General features: G+C 47.8%; 1 protein-coding gene across 3 annotated transcripts in view; it reads left to right on the top strand.

The window, feature by feature from the left end:
- The window catches only part of PDXDC1 (pyridoxal dependent decarboxylase domain containing 1), a 360,469-nt gene that overhangs the window by 124,066 nt on the left and 220,980 nt on the right, over nt 1–15,423 (top strand). For all 3 annotated transcript variants that reach the window (XM_085632067.1, XM_085632066.1, XM_085632068.1), the window contains 3 exons: nt 10,208–10,286; nt 10,747–10,831; nt 12,409–12,457. In XM_085632067.1, the coding sequence (XP_085488193.1) occupies nt 10,208–10,286; nt 10,747–10,831; nt 12,409–12,457 (213 nt within the window). The remainder of the gene's footprint in view (nt 1–10,207; nt 10,287–10,746; nt 10,832–12,408; nt 12,458–15,423) is intronic.

Here is a 15,423-nt window from a genome sequence, read left to right as displayed (position 1 = left end):
AATGAACAAGTTCTCTTACCTATATTAAAAATGTGTGGTGCTATCTATTAGACTTCCTAGCTTCCGTGTAGTCATAACAATGATCAAGTAGTTATTCATCAGGGCCAATATCAACCTAATCTACTCAGTGATAGGAGTTTTAATATATGGGTTAATTGATTTTCTCCAAATCCTACATACTTTGGTTTCGGTATCGATTTGTGATTTATTTAGCGATAATCCAAATTGGGTAAAAATATGTGCCTCCTCGATTTGTGCACAATAGCATGCCGTTTGAATGAGTTTGGTCAGGACCGGCCCTCTGGATGACCTACCCTCGTGTGCTGGCTCCGAATCACAGATCAATACCGAAACCAAGGTATGTGTCATTGGGAGAAAATCAATGAACCCATACATTAAAGCTCCAATCACTCAGTAGATTAGGCTGATATTGCCCCCCCCCCCCCCCTTAGTAAGCCTCACTGCCTATCATCCTGATCATCAAATAACTTTATTTTGGTTTAGAGAACCTTAAAAATACACAATATCAAACATCTTGATGGTAAATAAAGTATATGTTGAAGAAAATACACAATTTATTACAGGACAAATGAGTTAAAATGGGTTAAGATCATATTACATCTGTTTACGATAGAGCACACTAGAGTACCTCCATGCTAAAACAATATCCAGAAAGACGAAATCCTCAAAAATAAACCTCTAAATAAGCCCTAAGAGGGTACGCTGTGTCATCCATGAAGTCTAGCACTACACACTAGTTCGGGGATATTCAAGCACTATCTGTTGTAGGTAAGCTTAAAGTGTACATTGCATACAATAAAGAAACTGCAAAATCATTAAAACATTAAAAATCACCCTTAAAATAAGATATTTGTCCCAGCAGCCTTACTGCCCATTGAGACAGGGTATTTAAAAGTAGAAAATGTAAAGTTTTAATGTTAAATATGTTGTTACAGTGAAAAACACGGTTAAAGCCATTTTCACCGAAACCAGGTTAGCTGTTTCATAGTAAAGCATTGAGGTGCAATTTTATATTTAATATTGCTATCTCCCACAAGGAAACAGCTACAGAGTTCCTTCTTGGTTTTTCAAAATATTACAAGCCCAATTTATTGGTAAAATCAGATGTGTGATAAATAATTTAGAATAGATACCTTTAAATATACTTGCCTAAAGCCTCTCGAATTCCACTTGCATGAGCTTCCAACTGTCACCCACGAACTGAATAGTCCCTTTGAACGTGCTCCATGAGCCGAGACAGAGGCTTTGGGTGTGGGAAGGTTTTCTGGTTCTCAGGCAGGCTGACATCTCGGCTGTGCCCAGGAACTTAATTAACTTAAAAAGGTCCTACCCTTTCACCAGCAGATGTAGCTAATAACCGGTCAATGCCCCCTTCTTTTTGTCTCCCCAGCGAGTCTGGTATCAAGCCCAGTCTGAGGGGAACTGCCCCCAGAACTGGTTTTGAGTGACCACTGCAGAGATGTTGCCATTTCCCTGGCCACACCTCTATGGTTGGAACAGGAGCTCTGCTATATTGGTTTTGGGCAGGGAGGCACACTGTGGGATAGTTTTCAATAATGCGCACAAGAAGTGCTCAAAAGTGGGTAGGAATAAATATGGGAACTCTAATTCCATTGGTTAGGGCACAGCCATGTATTTCCCCTACTCAAAGGCTGCTGCCAAGCATAAATGTTGCACGCACCATTCCCTCCTATGAACACTTCTGTACCCGTGGAAGAAACGAAGAGGGCTCAACTTGCTGCCTGTGACCTGAGAAGAGCCCTGAGGACTGGAGCAGCTCTCCTCCTCTTGTACCCAGGACAAAGAAGAGGACTCTAAGGGTTGTAAGGCTGACCTTCCGTTTGGGCCACAGTCACAAAACAAGCTTCAACAGGACTTTTCCTGCATTCCCAGCTCACCAGTTACAACTGGGCTGACAGGTTCCCCACAAGTTACCTGTTACCAGTGGAGATATCTCGCAGAGACGGCAGGAGCTAACACCCCCACTCCCACCCTATCCCACTCTGGCTGTTTTACAAACTAGGACAAGGATGGGAGCTGGGATGGTAGCCAGTGAGATAGGTGAGGAATCACGAGGAATGGTGAACGTCCCTCTGTGTTGGTGGAAGGGGAACCCCAACTGTAGAGGAAGACAAGCAAATGGTTACTACCGCAGATCAGACCGGGACCATTCATACCATGCACACATGTGGAACGACACTCACCTCCGTGACTCCTCCAGAGAGTAAGCGATCAGACTGCTTTTGCTGATTCGGTAAGCGCTCCTGCGCTATAGGATTAAACGAAAATAAGGACTTCCCCACTTGTCGCACTGGTGACGGTTGAGGAATAGAAGCACGTCCGTGCTATGTCAATAAAGGAAAGTAGGGAGGTACCAGTCCACACCCCGCTGACCAAGAGTTCCGGATCAACAATGATGCACCTGGTCTGGAGTGCTGTCTGAAGGTGTGAATATCGCCGTGATCAATGGCAAGGCGCTGCCATGCGGTTTCAAAGCTGGCAAGCGCTTCAGTGCGAGTACAAAGGTAGGCAGGCGTTTCAGGCGTGAGTTTAAAGGTAGTAAGGCGCTTCAGCGCTGTAGGACTGTGGCAAGGCGCTTCAGGCGCGAGTTCACAGGTAGCAAGGCGCTTCAGCGTAGTAGGACAGTGGCAAGGCGCTTCAGGCGCGAGTCCCCTTCTGGCAAGGCGCTTCAGCGCAGTAGGACGCTTCAGGGGGGAGGCAAAGGTAGCAGGCAAAACAGCGCACCTGCATGGGTTGCGGGCGCTTCAGCGTAGTGACGAAGCTCCCATGGGACTGCAGCGTCGCGGACCTGCTGAGTAGTAGCCGTGAAGACGGCGCACAGCAAGGTTTTCTCTCTGGGTGCCGGGTTTCACTCGGAACGTAGTCTCGAAGGCAGCGAAGGCAAGGTATTTAATCCGAAGCGCCGGCTGTGGGAAAGGCCGCTGCTGATAAGCGGATTCCCCCGTAAGCGCTGATGACGTCCATCACACTCCGGAACGACTAGACCGCTCAACCCGGAAGTGAGGATGTCGCTCCACAAGCAAATGTACGTGGAACACTAGGCAAGAGAGCCGCGAAACCTGACAGCACCCCCCACCAAGAAACAACCCCCCCCCCCCCCACCCGGTCCTACAGAATCACACCGGGGCCGCAGGGCGAGGGCTATGAGGGTTACGGACTTTGAAGGCACGGACCAACCAGGGCGCATGGCGGACATGAGACAAGGGCTCCCAGGACCTCTCCTCCGGACCATAACCCTTCCAGTCAACCAGGTAAAAGAGCCGTCCCCTGGTACGGCGGGACCCCAGAATTGCCCTGACTTCGTATTCAAGATGGTCATCCCTTAGAAGTGGGGCAGGAGGGGAGGAACCATCGCATTCAGGGTGGACAGGGCGGAGAAGAGATACATGGAAGACGAGGTGCATCTTCATCTGAGGAGGTAGCAAGAGTCTCATGGCCACACGGTTGATCACCTTCTCAATCACATACGGACCAACGAAACGGGGTAACAGCTTCTTGGACCCGTGGACGTTCAGATGGCGTATGGAGAGCCATACCCTATCGCCTTTCTTGTAGGTGGGCTCGGTTTGTCTGCGATCATCAGCGTGTTGCTTGTAGTAGTCTTTGGCTTTAGCCAATTCAAAACGGGCCTGTTGCCAGAGGGTGCAGAGTTTGGCGTGATAAACCTGAACCGTGGGCAAGGGACTGGCATGAGGTGTGTCCCATGGCATGGTTTTAGGGTGTAGTCCTTGTAGACAAAAGAAAGGAGACATGCCGATGGCAGAATGCTTGTTGTTATTGTAGGCGAATTCTACAAGCCAGAGCACTTCTCCCCATTCCTTCTCTGTGGCCAGAATCAAGCAACGCAGATATTGTTCCATGGTGTAGTTGGTCCGCTCGGCTTGACCGTCGGTCTGCGGGTGATAAGCAGATGATAAACGAACATCCACGTTCATGGCAGCGCATACCTCGTTCCAAAAGCGAGACACGAACTGTGCACCCCGGTCTGTTATCACCACTGATGGAATCCCATGTAATCGAACTACGTTTTGCAGAAAAACAGTTGCCAGTTCAGCTGCCGAAGGCAATTTCTTCAGGGGGACAAAATGAGCCATCTTGGTCAGATGATCCACTATGGTAAGGATGGTCGTATAACCCAAGGCGGTCGCTGGTAGTTCTACTACAAAATCCATGGAGATGGTATGCCATGGATGAGGTGGAACGGGGATGGGATGTAGCAGACCTACTGCCGGTCCAGTCATGTTCTTGCCTTGGGCACATAAGGCACAGCGCGCGATGTGTTTCTTGGTATCTTCCTCCAAGGTCGGCCACCAGAAATGTCTTTGCAGAAGGTCCACAGTCTTGTGGTAGCCCGGATGGTTGGATAGAGGATGATCATGGCACATGGACAAGGCCTGCTGTTGGTGTTTTACCAGGGGAAGGACATACTTATCCTCCTTGTACCAGAATCCGTTCTGTGAGGTGACATCGTTGTACTTCGTTGTAACCATGGAAGGAGCCAGTTGTGCAAGATCGTCCTGGAGGACAGAGAGGAATGTGGGAGACCATAAAACCCCTTGGAAACAATTGTCGGGAATGACAGGCACGGGATCAGAAGCATCAACAAAGGCATTGGAATCGTCCAGACGGGATAATGCATCGGCCTTGGCGTTTTCTCTCCCTGGCCGGTATGTAATACTAAAGTCATATTCATTAAAAAACAAAGTCCATCGCAACTGTCTGGAGGTTAGTGCACGAGCTGAGCGAAGGAATTGTAGATTACGGTGATCCGTATATATTGTCACCGGGTTTTTGGCGTCTTTTAGATAGTGGCGCCACTCCTCGAATGCCATCTTGATGGCCAACAATTCACAGTCAGAGACGGTATAGTTGCATTCTGCTGGTGTCAATTTTTTGAAATAGAATGCAACAGGGTGTAGCATTCCTGACTTAACGTCTCTTTGCGACAACACCCCTCCCAATGCTTCTCGTGATGCGTCGGCCTCAACAATAAATGGTTGATCAGGATCGCGATGTCTCAGGATGAGCGCTGAGGTGAATTTTCGTTTCAATTCTTGGAATGCGTGCTCGGCTGTGTCATTCCAACAGAAGGGAACCCCTTTTCGAAGCAAGCGGGTGATTGGCGTGACTATCTCGGAGAAACCGTGGACAAAGCGGCGATAGTAATTGGCGAAACCCAAAAATCTTTGTATGTGTTTTGTTGACCTGGGGGTTGGCCACTGTAAGACGGCTTCCACCTTCTTGTGTTCCATTTGGAAACCTGCTGGAGTGATTGTGTCCTAGGAATTCCATGGCCGTTGTATCAAAGATGCTTTTCTCCAGTTTGACATATAATCCATGTCTTTCCAATTGCTGGAGAACAGTGCGTACATGTTGTATGTGCTCTGTCAGATTTCGGGAATAGATCAGTATGTCATCGATATATGCAATGCAGAAAATATCGAGATACTCCCTCAAGGCTTCATCGATGAAATATTGGAACGCCGCGGGGGCATTACAGAGTCCGAAAGGCATGACTTGGTACTCATAGAGGCCGTATTTGGTCCGGAACGCTGTTTTCCATTCGTCACCCTTTCGGACTCTGACTAGATGGTAGGCCCCTCGTAGGTCCAGTTTGGTGAAAATAGTGGCGTTTTTCACCTGATCCAGTAGGTTGGAAATTAGTGGTAAGGGATACCTGTTCTTAATGGTTATAGCGGTCATCGCCCTGAATTCAATGCAGGTCCTGAGATCCCCTTCTTTCTTCGCTACGAAAAAAAGGGGAGATGACACCGGAGACCTGGAATGACGAATAAACCCATTCCTGAGGTATTCATCCAGATAGGAGCGTAGATGTTCATTTTCTTTTTCTGTGAGTGAGTAGATCCTGCTGCATGGTAGCGTGGAGCCCGGAATCAGATCGATCCTACAATCAAACGGGCGGTGGGGAGGTAGGGTGTTGGCACCCTTTTTATCGAACACCGTTGCTAGATCCTGGTACTCTTCAGGCACATTGTCCATCAGGGTTCCACATACTCCGGTTACTGCTAGGTTATGGCCTTGTATGGCCCGTGTACCTGGTGATCCGGTGGATGAATAACAGGACACATTACAATAGGATGAATCTAAGACTAGGGTTCTGGACACCCAGTCTATACATGGGTTATGACGTACCAACCATGGCAGGCCCAAGATGACCTTGAATTGGGGTGCGTCAATTACATCAAATCTGATGGTCTCCGTATGGGTGTTTTCAAATGTCATAACCAGGTTTTCCGTTTGGTATCGTATAGGACCGGAGGTGAGATCAGTCCCATCCACCGCCTTCACGGGTTCAGGTCTGGGTTTTGGTGTCATGGGTATTCCCAACTTCTGACTGAACTGGGTGTCAATAAAGTTGCCGGTGGCCCCTGAATCCAGAAGGGCGATTACCTGCCAGGTTTGCCCAGTCCCGGCTCGTAGGACTACGCTAAGTCCTATATGGCGGTTGCCACCAAAAGAGGCAGGGGTCGTCAACTTGCAGGATGAGAAACCCAGTAGACGGACCCCGTTCTCTACTGGGTTTCCCCGTTTCCCGCCTTGTCCGGCTTCGACACAGGCAGAGCGAACGGTCTTCTTCCTCTTGTCCTAGGTGGCTTTACGGGGCATTCTCTTATGAAGTGTCCATTTTTTCCGCAATACAGACACTGATTAGCTCTCCTCCTTTTCTCTCGCTCCTCGGTGGTAAGAGGACCACGAATGCTGCTTATTTGCATCGGTTCGGGCGCCTCGCCGGGCGATTTAGGCTCCTCCTTGGTTTTCTCTTTGAAAGACAGGAATCGTGGGTCACTCCCTTTGGTCCTCTCGTTTCTACGTTCTTGAAGCCGGTAGTTGACATTCACTACCAGGTCTATAAAAGGACCTATTTCTTCTGGTGGATCGGGTATTTGTGAGATCAAATCCTTTGTCATCACGCAGGCCTCTGTAGAATACGGACACCTTTTTACTTTCGGGCCAGCATGCTTCGATGACCAGTCTGCTCAAGGATGTGACGTAATGGAGCAGGTCCGTGTTGCCCTGTTTCAGATTTAGCAGCTCGTTGTCTGCTGCTTGGACAAACGTGTGGTGGGCAAACATGTGTCTCATGGATTCCTTGAAGACAGGCAGGTTGTACAGCATGGGATCATCATTGTCCACTAGTGGAATGGACCATTGTGCAGCATCGCCTCCCATATACGAAAGAATGAAAGCAACTTTGGAAGCGTCGTCTGGGAAAGCCGTTGCTCTGGCCATGAAGTGCAGATGACATTGATGCAGAAAGACACTGTACTTGGAACTGTCTCCATAATAACGTTCAGGTGGCGCTAATTGGACGGGATGAGGTGTTATGACCCTTATAGTACTATCAGGTTGGGCCTGAGAGGTGGTGCCCTCATAGGTAAACACGGTAGGTCGTAACAGCCCTTCTTGTCTGACCCTAGGAGAAGGGGTAGTACCCCACGGATTGGTTCTATCTGCGGCTACTTGGCTTTTTAAAGCCGTCATATCGTGCCGTAGGCTAAGGTTTTCGGCCTGAATGTTTGCAAGCATAGCTGCTATGTCTTGCAAAGTGACCTCTGTGTCGCTCATGCCGTCTGGGCGAGATGGATATCGTGGGCTTCAGATTCTGACAGGTTCCCCACAAGTTACCTGTTACCAGTGGAGATATCTCGCAGAGACGGCAGGAGCCACACCCCCACTCCCACCCTATCCCACTCTGGCTGTTTTACAAACTAGGACAAGGATGGGAGCAGGGATGGTAGCCAGTGAGATAGGTGAGGAATCACGAGGAATGGTGAACGTCCCTCTGTGTTGGTGGAAGGGAAACCCCAACTGTAGAGGAAGACAAGCAAATGGTTACTACCGCAGATCAGACCGGGACCATTCATACCATGCACACATGTGGAACGACACTCCCCTCCGTGACTCCTCCAGAGAGTAAGCTATCAGACTGCTGTTGCTGATTCGGTAAGCGCTCCTGCGCTATAGGATTAAACGAAAATAAGGACTTCCCCACTTGTCGCACTGGTGACGGTTGAGGAATAGAAGCACGTCCGTGCTATGTCAATAAAGGAAAGTAGGGAGGTACCAGTCCACACCCCGCTGACCAAGAGTTCCGGATCAACAATGATGCACCTGGTCTGGAGTGCTGTCTGAAGGTGTGAATATCGCCGTGATCAATGGCAAGGCGCTGCCATGCGGTTTCAAAGCTGGCAAGCGCTTCAGTGCGAGTACAAAGGTAGGCAGGCATTTCAGGCGTGAGTTTAAAGGTAGTAAGGCGCTTCAGCGCTGTAGGACTGTGGCAAGGCGCTTCAGGTGCGAGTTCACCGGTAGCAAGGCGTTTCAGGCGTAGTAAGACGGTGGCAAGGCGCTTCAGGCGCGAGTCCCCTTCTGGCAAGGCGCTTCAGCGCAGTAGGACGCTTCAGGGGCGAGGCAAAGGTACCAGGTAAAACAGCGCACCTGCATGGGTTGCGGCCGCTTCAGCGTAGTAGGACTGTGGCAAGGCGCTTCAGGCGCGAGTCCCCTTCTGGCAAGGCGCTTCAGCGCTGTAGGACGCTTCAGGGGCGAGGCAAAGGTAGCAGGCAAAACAGCGCACCTGAATGGGTTGCGGGCGCTTCAGCGTAGTGACGAAGCTCCCATGGGACTGCAGCGTCGCGGACCTGCTGAGTAGTAGCCGTGAAGACGGCGCACGGCAAGGTTTTCTCTCTGGGTGCCGGGTTTCACTCGGAACGTAGTCTCGAAGGCAGCGAAGGCAAGGTCTTTAATCCGAAGCGCCGGCCGGGGGAAAGGCCGCCGCTGATAAGCGGATTCCCCCGGAAGCGCTGGTGACGTCCATCACACTCCGGAACAACTAGACCGCTCAACCCGGAAGTGAGGATGTCGCTCCACAAGCAAATGTACGTGGAACACTAGGCAAGAGAGCCGCGAAACCTGACAAACAGGACTTTTCCTGCATTCCCAGCTCACCAGTTACAACTGGGCCTGCCCTAGACCTTGCTGCTGGCCTTTTCTGAAGTGAGTCTTGATCCCCAAGTGCTGTCCCCAAGATCCTGTACCCTTGGCTAGTGTCGGTGTACTCCTCCTAAACATTCCTAAAACCTGGGACTTAGGAACTTTTTGTCAATGTTTTCCCCTGTGAAGTGGCGTGGGACTGGGACCAAACTGCCAAGCCAATCCACCAAAGGTTCTTTGCCACTTGGGTTAAGTTTGCCGCAGCTCCCTCTACATTATCTCTGCAGCAGCAAATCCAATTCAGTGGGACTGTCGTCGATCGATATCCAACGTTGTTGAGCCCTCTTCGTCCAGAGCCTGCACCTTGCCCCTCTGCAGAAATCGGGCTCCAGGAAAAATATAAAGTCAGAATGAAGAAAGCTTCACTGGACCAACCCCCCTCTTGTATCTGTTCGATGCTGAGGGCTGTTTAGGCGCAAAACCAGAACATTTGCCCCTTGTAGCTTTCCCTCCTTTGTCGCCTTCACGGACATCGTGGTCTTAAGCTCCCGGTTGAACCCAGCTTCGGCCAAAGCCTGCTGAAGATTTTTTTGCTCCATAAAAGTCTCTAAGTGCAAAGGTAACCTTTTTCTTGGACGAACCTAGTCCTTTTATCCGACCTACGCTCCAATGTGGTCAGTCTGGAGACTTACCATTTTCCTGGTCAGGCACAATCAGATGACAGTAGTTGATGCTTAACACTTTTTGACTCTATATTTACATTCAAACATTCATATCCCCAATTCTACATCTTGTATTGTTGCCGTTGTGGAGTCATTTTATTTATTGAAATATGCTGTTTTTTAATAAATTGGTTTGGGATGTTTCAACTTACTGTTTGAATACTGCATCCATACTTTAAATATTGTCTCTAAAGTTACGCATATCTGCTCTGTCCCATAACTTCCAGGGGGTTGAGCTCAAGTTAACTTAGTGACTTCAAAGGTTCTCCCTGACAAGGATTGTGGTTATTATTTGAGGTGGTTACTCACCCGCCTCAACTATTACACCAATTTCTTACAACTCCATACATGCACACACTGGTGCACACTCACTCTTGTGCATAAACACCACTTTGTCTCACGCTTACATATATCGCCACCTGGACGATGCATGAAGAAAGGTTTTCTTCATGTGGAGGTGTCTCATTGAAGCTTTCTGTTATATCCTTTGACAGGATGTGGCCTTACTGGACAGGTTGATAAAAGATGACACAGATTCTGGAAAGGTGCCCTTGTTGCTGGTGGCAAATGCTGGTAAGTTTTTCTGTTGTTTTGTAGAACAAATTATTTGACAATCATTTGGAAGGTTGATTCGTAAGTATATTGTCTTCCTTATGCATCAAAAATTATTTTTGTTTTTTTAAGCTGTAAACTGAAAAATGTGCAGCTCCTCTTGCAAAAACACTCCTAACTCACCCACCGTTGGAATTGAGATGGACATGGGAGCCTGGGGACATTTAAACACACATGCATTGCACTTCCTCTAATGGCACATCTAGAATATTGAAATAATTGGTTTAATGTAGTGTTTGTCATGGTCACATTGTAAAGCTACTCTTTATTTTACAGCTGACCAATATGTGTACATATGGTAACCGCTTAACCACTAAACTGTGTCCTGTCCGATTACACTTCTATTATTGTTCTTGGTACGAAGGTATTTGTGAAAAGCGACAGCCGTAGTGCTCTTCATAATTTCTGCTCTTTAATTTAGGCACACCTGGAGCGGGACACACAGATAAACTCGCACGCTTAAAAGAGCTTTGCGACCAGTACAACATGTGGCTACACGTGGAAGGGTAAGCAGATTTTATCTTTCTATGTATGGTTTTTGTGTCTCTTTTTATAGCTGTAGGGTTAATACTAAGTGGAGTCAAACATAGCCCATACATAGCATGTTTTCAAAAAATGTATTAAATTCTTGTTGAAAAACTTCGGGAGTCATATGGGGGTGGTGTCATCTTGTGCCCGCAGCTGAGGTGTGGCATCCAGCCTTGCATGTTCATCTGCTAAAATGTGTAACCGTGCATTTAATTTTTCGATTTGTCCTGTTTTCTGAGCAATCATTGGCTACATTTGTGCAGATTATCTCAAAAGTGTTTTTGTGCAATGGGAAAAGTCATAAAAAATGGAAATTGGAAGTTTCTAGTTCTTTGCAGCCTTCTTTCAGCACACGACTGTCGGAATACCACAGTTTTGTGATGTGTCAGTTGTCCTGAGGATTGGAATACCCCAGCAAAATCTCCAACATCCACCTGGTCTCAGAACCTATAAGTGCATGAAAAAAACGAATACTCATTATTTACTAAAGGTAGAAGTCACACTGAGCGGTAACATATATCAAATGTAGATGGCTGAAACTTTCTACCCAGAAGAGGTAACCACAAATGTCTTTGTTTTCTTTGTTGCGGATATAGCATGGTTTTTCACTGCTAATTTGGTTTCTGCTGGGGAGAACTTGGAAGGTGTAAATGGGGATTTGTTTTCTTAGTGTGATCATTCTCTGGCAAATGCATGACTGTGATGAGCAGATATGCTATTGTGAGAAGCTCAAAGTGGTTTAAATCACATTATGCACCTCGTGGTTCTGGGAGTGTTCTCTGGAAATGTCTCTGAAGGAGATCTATGTTATTCATGCACTTCTCACTAGTTATCCTGCACTGCAGAGTGCTGGCAGTTTTTGCTTAAGCAGCAACCTTGTTCTGGACACTGTATCAAGCAGCTCAGGTTGTAAAAACACATTGTCCACTGTTGGAGCAAATGATCGGTCCATTCTGTCAGGTAGCTTCATGTCTTGGGGAGTTATTTTAAACCTGCTGATTTTCTTACTGCGGGTTAACAGTCCAATTAGGAACTGTTTAAGTACCACAAAACCTTTTCTCGAGCAACCCCACCATAGAGATCATCAGCATTATCCCTACTGAAGGTGATTATAGACCGTAAATTTAAGATTTGTTTGATGCAGTTGAGGTATTTAATTTTGGTTATCGATGGTAGGAGGAATGTGTTTTACTTAAGCTTTTGTTTTTAATAATGGAGCCTTTTCCACAAAGGAGAGCAAGTTGAGAACAGGTATACGTCTACTGTTATGTTCTCATTGGCTGCCGGAATGGCATAGGATGGTTTCCTGACTGTCCCATGTGCTACATAATAGCGCACCTGTCTTTTTCCAGTTTTCTCCATTTGTAGAAGTGATTGTTTCTCTTCTCAAGTGACCCATTCACCTCATGCCATTGATTTTCTGACATTATTTCCTCCTAAATAATAAAAAATAGAATGGCTTAGGTGAAAGAAGGTTGCATTAAATATTTAAGATGGAGTTTAGGCGTCAGTCGAACACAAGCTACAAGTAATGTTTCTTTTCTCTTTTTTCCAGAGTTAATTTGGCAACCTTGGCATTGGGTTACGTGTCTTCCCCCGTGCTGGTATGTGTGTTTTTGCAGAAATAGTTTTGATTATTTAGTTTCATAACCGCTATAATTCTTTACGCCTATACTAATGAAAGAAATATAGTTAAATATGTTTTATGGAAATTATTCCCAAATGTAAAGCATTGCTTTAAATAATTATAAGATAACAGAAGTAGAATGCAGTTTTATGACTATTTGAATGCCTGTTTTAGTTATCCAAGCAAAGTTATGGTCACATTCTGCTAAAAAAAAAAAGAAAAGTTCTATCATATTTTCGTGTATGTTTACTAGTTGAAAGGAGCTAGATACCGTTGCTGGCTACTCCATTCACCTCTCTTCTGGTGAATTGAAGTAAACAGTGTCCCTTTGTGTACATGTAACGGGCTGAGCACAAAGCTGCAATTCTCTTTTGCTACATTTATATGCAAACGATGGGCTTGTATAAGGAAAATTAATTTCTTTGGCAAGTGGAAGGGGGTTCTGAATGAGTGTGGTCATTAGGATGTCAACAAAGTGGTTTGAACAGTGATTGTGGTCAGGTGGCCTTTAGTTATGACAGTAAGGAGGCAGATCCCTATCTGACCAGCTGCGTCCCTCATCATAAGTCTACCAATAAGGTCTTTCATCTCCTCACTAAGTATTGTACACTCTAACACAGTCTGCTGTTCTTGAGAAAGCCTCAACAGAGCAGGTTCACTAACCCGGAGTTACTACCTTTTGCTCCATATATATTCTGACTCCAAATATTTACAAAACGTAGACTGCATCTATGACCACGTGGGAACACCTACCAAGGAGACATGGCCTCCAAAGCTGATAGAGATGTCTAGCCACAGATTCCTTACCTCAAAATTATCCTCAAGCGTCCGACTGGATCTGAAAATTGTTTGTGAGCAGTACCCCTGTGTGCCGATGGGTGGCGTTGTTCTGCTCTGTAAGGCGTCGTCTGACTTGTCTGCACCGAAAGTGATGTGCTTAGTGCCGATATAGGCACCACCCCAGCACGCTGACGTCTCTTCCTTCCTTTCTTTCTGCACTAGTCAGCGCAAACCCGAAGGTTTTTTTTTTGTGGCTTTTTGTGAAAGCTTTTTGAGGCTTGAATCTTGGTACGGCAGCGATGTCCACAAGGAAGGCTGGATTTAAGCCCTGTGGCGCCTGTCACAGACATAAGCTGGTGATGGACCGGCACCTAGTCTGTCCATGGTGTCCTGAGTGGGACTACGACGTCTAGACCTGTGTTGATAGTTACGCTGTGCACCCCAAGGCTCTATGAACAGGTTAAAATGGTGTTTCTTAACTGGGCATAATACCTCTTCGTAATACTACAGTCAGGTCCTTGGACCTTTCCATGACTCCTCGCCAACTTCAGTCCTCCCTTCATGGCCACACAACGAGCTTTTAGCTGCCTCTCTACACGTATAGCCTCTACAGCACGCAAGCTTCCCAATCCTAGCGTGGCCCAGGATATGGTACCCACAGACTCATTGTGTCAGGCAGCCAGAGGTCGGGACAGTCCACTACTTCCCCGGCAACCGCAGCCTTCAGACCTCTTTAGTTTGCCCTCTGACCATCATGGGCAACCAGTGGGAGGCAGGATACCCCAGCACCTGCACCTCAGGAGTTCGATAACATCCGACCGCTGGGTTTTCCAGGTTGTCCGAATGGGCTACTCCCTCCCCTCCGGGCCTACGCCTCCACCCATGCCACCCACTTTCGACAGACCGATGGAGGACCATCTTTCCCTAGTCCGCCAGGAAGTGGCAGCTCTATTGGCCAAGGGAGCCATAGGGAGGGTGCCAGCAACCATAGGTCATGGTTGTTATTCCCGCTACTTTCTGGTGCCCAGGAAGGACAGAGGCCTTCATCCTATCCTCTATCCGTGCTCTCAATTTCTTCTCGAAAAAGAAGAAATTCTAAATGCTCTTGCTTGCTCAAGTCTTGTCTGCCCTAGGCCTGGGAGGCTGGATGGTAGCGTTTGGACTTGCTGGATGCATACTTCCACATCCCATCCCCATGCTGCCTGTCCACAGACTTTAACTGCGATTCACAGTAGGTCATGAGTACTTTCAGTTCACCATACTCCCCTTTGGCATTACCAGCGCCCCTCAGGTGTTCACGAAGGTGATGGCTATGGTTGCAGTTTATTTGTGGAGATCAGGGGTGCCAGTGTTCCCTTATCTCGACAACTGGCTGTTGAAGGCGGGATCATCCCAGGCAGTCCTCTCCGACCTCCAGACTACAACAGACCTCCTGCACTTGCTGAGGTTCACTATAAACGTGCTGAAGTCACGCCTGACCCCTTCTCAGACGCCCCCTTTCATCTGAGCTATTCGGGACACAGTGCATTTTGAGGCTTATGTTCCTGAGCGGCGAGTCCAAAGTATTCAGGCTATTATACTGATGTTTCAGCCTCTATCCTGGGTTTCGTTGACACGGACTAGAATTCTGCTGGGCCTCGTTGTCTCCTCAATCCTCCTTGTGACACATTCCCGCTGGCATGTGCATGCTCTGCAGTCGGACCGGAAGTTCCTGCGAGCACAGCATATGCGGAACCTCTCTGAGATGGTCCAGAACTCAATTGGCACTGCGAAAGATCTGCAGTGTGAGTGGCGAACCGTGATTGGGTCAGTGGCTGGACCCTCTCCCCTCCCCAACCAGATCGGACAGTGGTGATCGATGCGTCATTCCTGGGCTGGTGCACCATCTGGGAGAGGTGGAGCTCAAAAGACTCTGATCTCCGGTGCAATTCGGACTCCACAATAACCTGTTGGAGCTCTGAGCAGTCCAGCTGGATTGCAATCTTTTCTACCTTCTATCAAGGGAAGGCTAGTGCCGGTGTTTACAGAGAACACCACCACCATGTGGTAGTGCAACAAACAGGACAGGGTGGGGTGGGAGTCGTGGACTCTGTCAAGTGGTCCTGCACCTCTGGACATGGCTGGAACGTAAGGGCATATCCCTGGTGGGCTCGCTGAACGCCA

This window comes from Triturus cristatus, chromosome 10, assembly GCF_964204655.1.
Source record: "Triturus cristatus chromosome 10, aTriCri1.1, whole genome shotgun sequence".
NCBI classification, from domain to species: domain Eukaryota; kingdom Metazoa; phylum Chordata; class Amphibia; order Caudata; family Salamandridae; genus Triturus; species Triturus cristatus.
This window is presented reverse-complemented; position numbering and strand designations above follow the sequence as displayed.